General features: G+C 45.0%; 1 protein-coding gene across 3 annotated transcripts in view; it reads left to right on the top strand.

Moving 5' to 3' along the window:
- Hdac8 (histone deacetylase 8) overlaps positions 1–8,184 on the top strand; it is a 207,626-nt gene extending 199,442 nt beyond the window's left edge. For all 3 annotated transcript variants that reach the window (NM_001126373.2, XM_063280147.1, XM_017602109.3), the window contains one exon: positions 7,657–8,184. In NM_001126373.2, coding sequence (NP_001119845.2) covers positions 7,657–7,679 — 23 coding nt within the window. In that variant the 3' untranslated portion in view covers positions 7,680–8,184. The remainder of the gene's footprint in view (positions 1–7,656) is intronic.
- Positions 8,185–10,000: the final 1,816 nt, after the last annotated feature.

The following is a 10,000-nucleotide window of genomic DNA, read 5'->3' as shown; positions in this document are numbered from 1 at the left end:
GACAACTGCTGTGGCCAGTTCCACTGGCTGCCTAGCAGGCATGCAGCCCACTCCTGTGATGTCACCTCTACACTTACTTATGCCCATCCCTCCACGTGGAGCCAGCAGATTTAGGCACAGGAGGGGAGAAAAAATGAATCATAGGCTATTTTAGAAATTGCTTCGATTCCATTTGAGCCTGCAGCGGTGCCTTGCAAGCTGAGCAGAGCACCCTAAGTCACAGGGTAATGTGCTTTAAGTGCTGATAGCCTAGAAGTGCCAGAAGCCTGGTGGGATTAATCCACAACCCCAGGTTCTAATTCAGGTGAGAGGAAGATAAATGGTAATTGGTGGCTCTTCAGAATTGTCATTGAAAGGCTTTTTGAAGACGGAAAAGATTGACATTCTGAAGCAAGCAATACAGTTGGCAATTGCCAGTTAAAAATTAAAACAGCCATCCTATGTCAGCAACATGCTCAAGGCTGGATAGAATTCCTCTGGACAGAGCCAGGTGTGGTGGCTCTCGTCCCAGCACTCAGGAGGCTGAAACAAGAAGATTACGAAAATTCAAGTCCAGTGTCAGATACTCAGTGAAGTCCAGGGCATCTTGGGCTCCCGAGGGATGCTGCATCAGAAGAGGGCTGGAGAGATGACTTCAGCAGTAATAAATAATTTTCTTTTAATTTTGAAAGGAAGAAGAAGTGTTGGACTGCCATTGCCTCACAGCTCTCAGCTACTACAGCATTCATTCTAGGTCATATAGGCTCCCATCTCTTCCCCAAAATCCCAGCCCCCTCAGGCCTCCCTGCCTGTCATCCTGACTTCTGGCCACAAAAGCCTTGTGGCTGTCTTACTACTTAGTACTGTGTCCCCCATGCCTGCAGTATTCTGTGCCCTCTCTGCCCTTAGCACTCTATCTACAGGTATTGGGGAGCCCTGCTGCATGGGGAGTCTTACACGTGTGCTGTCTTACACGTCTTCCTCACAGCACCAAGAGCTTCTAAAAGGCAGGAAATGTGCCTTGTTCTCTCTGTGACCCTGAAACTGAGCACAGTGCAGCGGACCACAGCGGCTGAGGGAGGCCTGTGGATAAGGAGAGGAGATTCCCCGCGGTTACAGAACAGCTTGGGGAGCAGCTCCCCGGGGACCATGTATATGATTATTTCTCACAGGAGCCCTGTGCCCCTCCATAGGAGAGATGAGTGCCAAGACATTAATTTTTTGTAATCCTCTCTTAATGTATGCCCAAGTGTAGTAAGTACAGCAAGTCTGCTTTTGTGGTTTTACTTTTGTTGCCCCCTTAGAATAGGTAACACCAAAATAGCTTTAAAAGTTTTAAAAGTGAATGGAGATACAGAAAAATACTAGATGGCTATTGGTAGAGAGGTGAAGTGAAGAGCTGGATGTGGTGGTGCCTGCAGGGCATCCCAGCATGGGGGAGAGCTGAAGTGGGAGGGACACACGTTTGACCCTGCCTCAAAATAAAAGAGGTGTTAAGTAGACAGAGCAGCATTCCTGAAAGGACTGCTCATCCGGCAGTAGTTGGAGAAACAATCCTAAATTCACCTTTCTGTTTCTCTGAGGAGCATTCAATGTCCAGGGCTTCCAGGGTCACTTTGGCATTCCTCCAACCTGCTGTGATACTGTCTTTGGAATTCATTCACTGTATGAGGAGAGTGAATACAATCGCAGTATGTCAGATTCACAGTGAAGCTGAGGGAATGGTGAATATCTTTAGTGCCGGCACCAGCAGGCAGAAACAGGTGGGTCTCTGTGACTTCAGGGCCAGCCTGATCTACATAGTGAGTTCCATGACTACAAAGTAAAATGCCCTGTCCTGGATAAAAAAAGTGTCACAATGAAACCCTCTCTTTCGTACAATTAATATGTACTAACTTAAAAGGGGGAGGACTAAAATCTCCTTTGCTGCCCAGGCCAAAGTCCCGATTCTCCATTTATTGGCATGTATTAGCTTGCCTCAAGGAATGGGCCAAGTTTCCCCTCCTGGGTTAAGCAAACAAATGCTCAGTCAGCTGCCCTGTTTTTCTGCAGGCATTGGTTCCTTTAGTGACTGGGTCTTGAGACCCTGTCGTGTGCCAGGCTCTGTAAAGGATGCTGATGACAGAGCAGTAAGAATGATGGACCCAGCTCCCACCTTCACAGAGCCTGTAAGGAGAGACCCCAGGAAGTAAAGAAGTCCAGTTGTGTGCTGAGTGCATCAATGAAAGTATAAAAGGCCACAGGGCAGAAAAGTGACTGGGGTGGCTATTTAACTTGGGTGTTCCTAAGGCCTCTCAGAGGTGACTTTTGGGTTGAAGCCTGTAGACTCAAGGTGACAGAAGTGATGAAATAAGTCAAAAATTAGACTATCCAAGGACAGAGTCATCCAGGGAAGAATGAATGGCAAGTCTGTAGGAAGGGAACACCTTACAAGGGGAAAGAGACTCATGTTCAAACCACACAAAGAAGCCCATGTGGGCTAGAAGTGAGGGAACAGGCAAGAGACAAGAATCCAGGGATTTGATTCTAGGTATGAGTAGATCCTCCATTGATAGGAGGGATGAGGTCTAGCCCGAGCAGTAACAACATGCCCTGGCTGATAAACAGTTGACCATAAAGGACCAGAAAAGACTCAAAGAGTCAGCCTCCAAGTTATGAGAGTCACATGCAGAGTAGTAGTGATTCAGAGATGTGACAGCACTGAGTGGGGAAGAGGAGCATGAATTTGTCATCTGTTTTGGAATTGGAAGCCATGGGACTTGAGAGCAGATTAAAGAGGAACACTGTAAACAGAAGAAGAAGTAAGCCCCCTGTTTAGCACCATGACAGGACAAAAGCACCCAAGGACTCACTCCTCATTGAGTGGCATGGATGCAGAGAAGTTCCCCTTCCAAGAAAGCTATTTTGAACAACACTAGTCTCTGTCTCTGTCTCTGTCTCTGTCTCTGTCTCTGTCTCTCTCTCTCTCTCTCGATATATATATATGTGTGTGTGTGTGTGTGTGTGTGTGTGTGTGTGTGTGTGTGTGTGTGTGTGTGAGAATGACTACACAATCATAGAAGAAAAGTCTCAGACAGGAGAAATATCTACTCTCTATGAAGAAAGCAAAGGAAGCAACTTGGGAATGTCAAAAGATGGCAAGAAACTGTATGGGTAGATGTTCAACATTGTGGCCACAAAGAAATTGCAAATTAAAGCAACAGGATAGCACCACACACCTACTGGAGCACCAAGTCCTGGACGGACATGGAGTAATGGGAACTCCTAGTCTTTGTTGGTGGGAATATAAAATTGTGCAGCCATTTGGGAAGAAGGCTTACCAGTTTGTGCCAAAGCTAAGCAGTCTTAACTATATGATCCAGTAGTTGCTTTCCTTAGTATCTCCCCAAATAAGTTAAAACTCATGTCCATAGAAAACTTGCACATGAATGTTTATAGCAGCTTTATTCCTAAGTGTCCCAGCATGAAAGTAAGCAAGCTGACTTTCAGTAGGTGAGTAGATCAACTGTCTTATCAGGGAGTGCAGAAAGCACTAATGTATTCCTTTCCTCCACTAAACATCTTACATTAGCTGGGTACTTCCTGCTCAGTCCTTCTGCAAACCTGAAACTACTCTAAGTCTATTAACTGAAAAAAGAAAGACTAAGGTAAATAAATGTTCACTGGCACCTAGCAAGGCACATAGCACAAGGGAGCCACTACATAAATGCTCATGGAAAAGCTGGGTAAGCAATGAGTCCACCGGTGGCAGTACATCCTGTAACCCCAAGACCCCGGAGCCTGAGGGAGAAGGGTCATCAGTTTGAGGCCAATCTGGGTTCCATAGCAAGACTTTGTCTCAGAAAAGCAAAAGGAGTCAACTAGTGAGTCCAAAGAACCCAGGATTCCTGAATCCTGGTTCAGAAGGCCTTGTATATCAGAGGTGAAGTCTTGGTACAATTAATTATCCAAACCAAAATGTTGAGAAGAAAATGGAGTGTCCTGTGTGTAAACTAGAAATTATACAGAGAGAGGCCACAAGCTACATTTTGCTTCCAAAAGTGATTTGCCTATTCATATTCTTTAAACTTTTCAGTCTCCCACATTTAACACTGGAAATTTGCATTCAAATGTGTAGTTCTGACTTCATTTGGGAAATGCAAAAAAAAAAAAAAAAAAAAAAAAAACCAAGACACATGCAGGGTCTATATGCCTGCTAGTGGTGAATGGCTAGATCCGTTTGGCAAACATGTGCATCTTGTTTGCCACAGACTCTATGTTTTACTCTAGGTTATACATGGCTTTCCACTCACACTCTTTTAGATACCTTTCCTTTATAGTACTTGAATGTAAAGGAAACTTTGAGACACTATGTATTGCTAGTTGCCCTGGAACTCACTATGTAGACCAGGCTGGCCTCAAATGGGGAGCTCTGCCTGCCTCTGATGCAAGTATTGGGGTGAAAGGTGTGCACCACCACAGCCAGTGGGAAACTATTAGACTGGTCATGATTCAAGGTGGTAAATGATAAAAGAAACGGAGGAGCCCCATGTCTTGCCCTAGTTGGATTTTGCTCACATGCAGTAGACTTTTTGGCTCTCTTGGCATTTATGTTGCCCTCCTCTGACCTGAAACCTAACCATAAGATGTCTCCAAGTTCTGTTTGCTCCCTTCTCTTGCACTGCCTTCCAAGCCTCAGACCGTGTTGGCCTTCAGAATGTTCTCAGGCTACCACCCACTGCTAGAAAAGCCGGGCATTAGGAGAGAAACAATGGGCAGCATTACATGTTTATTGTTACCCAGATTCAACATTGCTCATCCTCAACTTTTGGTGGAAATTATTCTTGTTGTTTTACTTCATTGCCTCCAAATGCAACTATAGAGTAAGTCAGGCGTAACAGAACCCAGCACCACCTTTCTTCTCTGTGCTCATCTGTTGCTAACTCATAACGACACTGTCATTCTTTCACATATTCCTTTCTTCCCCAATCACTGTCTGTGCTTACAGATGATCCTTGCTTCAGGAATTCAGCCTGTGAGCTGCCCTCAGTAGGGGCCTGTCTAGGAGAAGGCTTTAGACTTTACATCCAGATGGTCAGGGGATACTGAAATTTCTTGGCTCAGGAAAGAGTGTGACCACAGTTGGCACTGACCAAGAAGCAGCCCTACAAGCAAAAGCATCAGTGAAGATGGAGCAGTGACCCAAACAAGAGATGTGACAAAGGTTAAGACAGTGCCAAGAGAAAGAGGACTGAACATAGTGACATCTTGAAGTTAAATTTGGGAACTCATAGGAAATAAAGGAGCATGAACCAAGGCATGAAGAATCAGGCATGGGCCAAGAAGCAGTTTGAGTTTGTTTCAAATACCAAAAACATGATCCAAAATAGATGAAAAAAAAACTGCTAAATTTGGCTTCATCAAAACTAACTTTTGCTTTGCAAAAGACTTGTTAGTAGAATGAAGAGATAACAAGTGTGCTGAGATAAAATATTTGCAAATCATATACCCAACAACAGATTTGTATCTAAAACATACAAAGAGCTCTCCAAACTCAACAGTAGAAAAGAATTTTTAAAATGGGCGTAAGACATAACAAAGAATATATACGGATAGCAAATTTTGCACGTAAAGATGTTTAAATCATTGGCTATTATGTCAAAGTGAGATCACAACAAGATATCACTATGTACCCACCAGAATAGGTGAGCTGAGCACTGGCAGGGCTGTAGGAAAACCAGCTTCCTACCACATCCCTGGTAAGAGTGCAGATGCCATAGAGACTCTGGAAAACACTTCAGCAGTTTCTTACAAAAACTAAACGTGTACTATGTTCACACAAAACCCCTATGTGTATGTTCATATTAGCCAAAAGCTCAGCTGTCCTTTAGTGGGCACTGGTTAGATAGACCATACCACATGCACTGGTGTTTAATGCATACAGCTACTTGGATGTTTTTATTTTACAGCTATTAATGTATATTGTATATAATGTGTTTCACTGGCATTTTCATACATGTGTACATATACATTGATCATATTCACCCTTAACACCTTCTCTCTGCCCCCTTTGGATAGATCTTAAAAGCAGTACACTAAATGGAAATGCCAGTCACAACCATTCGTATACTGGGATAGTCCACGTATATAACATTCTGGGTGTGAAACTGTTTTAGAGATGAAAAACATTAATGGTTGTCAGATCCTAGAAAAGGTGAAGGGGGAGGGGTGGCAGTGATTAGATTTTCACAATTGGAATAAAGATTTCATGACTTGCGGTGATAAAATTGTATAGAACTAGATACTAATTAACACAGAAGTACATGTCAGACTCAGGAAATACACATAATACCTGTGGATGACGCCAGTGCCACTTCCGAGTTTTGATATGAACACCAATCATGTAAAATGCTAATTGGAAAAACCTGGTGAAGGCCGTAAGGGCCCACACCAAACTAGGTTTGTTGTCACTGCTATTTGCAACTTCCTGTGGATCTACACTGAGTCCATTTATATAGCATTCTTGAAAAGACAACACTATATTGACAAACAACAGAGCGGAAGCTGCCAGGTAAGCCAGAGGGTACAACTGCAAAAGATTTGGGGGATTAAGAAACTCTTCTGTGTCATGAGTGTGTGTGTGTGTGTGTGTGTGTGTGTGTGTGTGTGTGTGTGTGTGTGTAGAATCAGGTCTGTGCATAAAAGAAAGTCAGTTTTACTATAGATTAATTTTAAAATTACAGAAGTAGGACTCAGTTGTAGAATACTTTCCTAGCGTGCACAAGGATAGGGATTTGATTCCCAGCACCAAAAACTAAGATTTTCTTTTCATTTAAAATAGCAACTGCTCTGTTCTGATTACCTCCTCCTACTTTCCTTCCTCTTCCACCCATCCATCATTCTCCATCTACTGTATACCTGCTAGTGGGAGGCTCTGTGCTACATGCGGGAACTTAAAGTACAATAGTATTCTTCCTGTTCTAGAGGACAGTCAGGCAGTGGAGCTTAGACTCCGATGTACTAACCCGGGGAAATGGAGCAGAGAGAAGACTGAGCAGAGCCAAGTGAAGGAACTGATCCCTTGTAAAGCCTGGTCCTGTGCAGTGCTTTCCCAACAGAACTCTGGGGCCCCTTACTCCATACTACACAGGTACCCGCAAGAGAAAGTGCCAGCGGGGCTGTACCCTGCTGAGGGGGATCGATAGGTTGTGGGCAAAGGAAGATTTGATACAGTTAACTGTGAACTCTAAAAATTGTTACCTGTATGTGCATGAGTATATGTATAATGAGTGTGTGTGTGTGGGGGGGGGTGGGTGTGGGTGTGTGTGTGTGTGTGTGCCTGTGTGCGTGTGTGTGAAAAACACTTGTTTTGTTCATAACCCTTGACTGGTGATAGAGCCAGGATCAGCTGTGTGGTTCTTCTGGCTCGGCCTGGACCCACCTAGTATCAGTGGTCCTCTGCACTGGTCAAAAACCTTGCTAACTTGTATAATGCTTTCTAGCATAATAACGGGTATCTCGGCCCTTTGTCCTTCATCATTGAGGGCTTATTCCCATAAAAGGGGTCACCACATTCTCATTCTCAGCAGGAGAACTGGCCCCACAATGTAAATGCTTATTTTCTTCTTCCCAGCTGTACTGAGGTATGTAATTCGTATGTTACCTGAATCTGCATTGTGTTTTCTCTCCTGTTTGCAGGGAATCTGAAGCATGTGGTCTAGTTGACAAAAAGAGATCAAGTTTCCAGAGCTGGGCAGAACCCATAATGAAGACAGTGTGTTGATGCAAGCAGTTTGTGGGATTTGTGACTGCAGGGGAAATTTGGAAGAAATTACTTCCTGAAAATTTCCAAGGGGCACCAAGTGGCAGCTGGCCTCCTGGGGTGAGGAGGCAGACACCTCAGAGCCAGGCCTAGGGGGAAAGAGGGAGATATCCAGTGTTGAATGTGTCTTATTTTAAAACACAAACACTGTTTTTAATGTTTCAAAATTATTTTTAAGCAAGTTGGGGGAATAATTTTATCTTTATAAAGGGGACAAGTCAGGAGCTGCAGTCAAGTGGAGCTGGGTAGGGGAACAGCAGATGGGCAGGTTTGGACCTCAGGGCCATTTAGATAGAGACACATCGGGGAGGGGTGTCAGCAGACTGGGAGGTAAAGAGGAGTCTACCACTTTTGTTTTGGTACTATGCACTCAAGTTGTTCTTAATAAAATTTTTGAAACTCTACTTCAGCCCACTGTTCTGTCACTGCCACTGTCAGCACATACAGTTCTGAACGTTTCCTGCCACCAAAGGTCAGAAATGGCCCTCTTGTTCCCATATTCTGGCCTGGCCGGCCCGGAACTCTCACCTTAGATTTCGGACCCTCCTGGGGAACTAGTACATTCCCCAGCCCAGATGACAAGCTCTGTCCATATAAAAGAAGGTGCCTAGTTGTAGGCTCTGAATCCACTAGAAGGGGCCTGTCGCATTCCCAGGAGGAGCTTGCTCTGTCAAGGATCCTGGGTCAGAAGGCCAGGCCTCAAAGGGCATTCCATGGGTAAACAGGGCACTTCCAGCTCAAGTGTAGACAGTTGATACACATGACAGTTGGCTGGTGTAACCAGGAAAGATGGCAAAATGGGGGAAGACAACCATTTGGCAGGATTTTATAACCTGATTGACCAAATGTTTATTAAGTTCGTTCAACCACTGTGACAAGTCTAAGAGACACAGGTACAGCCCAGTCCTGGCCTGGGGCAAGGAGAAGAGAAAGCAAATATATGCACAAAGCTGGATCTCTGAATTGAAAGCAACTAGCTTTGCCCAACAGGCCTTCAGCTGCCGTCTGAAGGAATAGTTAACCTGAATTTCCCCCCAGGCAAGCATTCCACAGAAGGGAGTGAGAAAGCCTTGAGTCTGTCCTGAGCTGGGAATAGCCATGCTTTTATTAAACAGTGAGGGTGTCTGGTGGACTAGAAGTACCAGTCGCTTCAAATGTCCACTATTCTAATTATACACCCTAGACTTAAGGCACTTTGGCTTGTGTTGAAAAGAATGAGGATTTCAAAGAATTGGAGAGTGAAGAATCGCTGAAAGGGCAGGTGCCAAGGTTTGCCCTCTCAAAGGTTTGCTTACCCCACTTTGGTTTCCCAGTCCAGTCTTTCCATCTACCTCCAGAGTCCCAGTGAAGGCCTCAGTCCTGAGAGGCAGCCACCTGGTGAGAACAGCGCCTGGCTAGTGCCCTGTGGCCCTTTAAATGGGAATTGCTGGGTCAAGGATATTCCCCCCATATGGAGAGGGTAATAGAAGGTGCTGGGAATATCAGCAAAAGGCTGCCTTTTGCCATGGGACCCCTTCTCCTGGCCAAGCTGGCACTGCCTGAGAACTACCTCTGCCTCAGTTCTGGCCCAAGCTGATGACCTTGGGCCAAGCCTCAGAGGGCATCAGTGCAGGGGCCTCCAGCCTGTCCTATTTATTGCATTCCTATAGGATATGCTGGCCTGGAGTGCAGTTCAGTGTCAGGATACTTGCCCAGCATGCACAGGACCCTGGATTCTGTCCCTTAGCACTTCAAAAATAGAGGAGGAGAGACAAGAGAGGATAAGGGAGAGGGAAGAAGAGAAAGAAACGATAGGAAAACAGCGGGCACAAAAGAGCAACAGGTAAAGGCAGGGATCACTTTGAAAACCTTACCAAGTAAAACTGAAATACCCAAAGGCAGAGCCAGCATCCACAAACCCAACACAGCAGGCTACGAGCGGTTCTGTCCAGAGTTATAAAGACTGGAACAGCAATAGGAACCAAACAGAACTGAGATGGAACTGAGGTGGACTTCGGTGGACCAGGAAATTGTAAGATGCTTTGTTTTGCTTTTGGAGTTATTTTTTGTTTTCAGATTTCCTCTAGTGAATCACATTTTATTTTCATGATGGAAAAATAGGCTGGGGTATAAAGCTCAGTGTGCAATGCCTGTCTGTCTGCCTGCCTTTCTGCCTGTCTGTCTGCCTGCCTGCCTGCCTGCCTGTCTGCCTGTCTGTCTGCCTGCCTGCCTGCCTGCCTG

This window comes from Rattus norvegicus, chromosome X (assembly GCF_036323735.1).
Source record: "Rattus norvegicus strain BN/NHsdMcwi chromosome X, GRCr8, whole genome shotgun sequence".
Lineage (NCBI taxonomy): Eukaryota > Metazoa > Chordata > Mammalia > Rodentia > Muridae > Rattus > Rattus norvegicus.
Note: the sequence above shows the minus strand (reverse complement) of the source record. Positions and strands in the feature narration are given on the sequence as shown.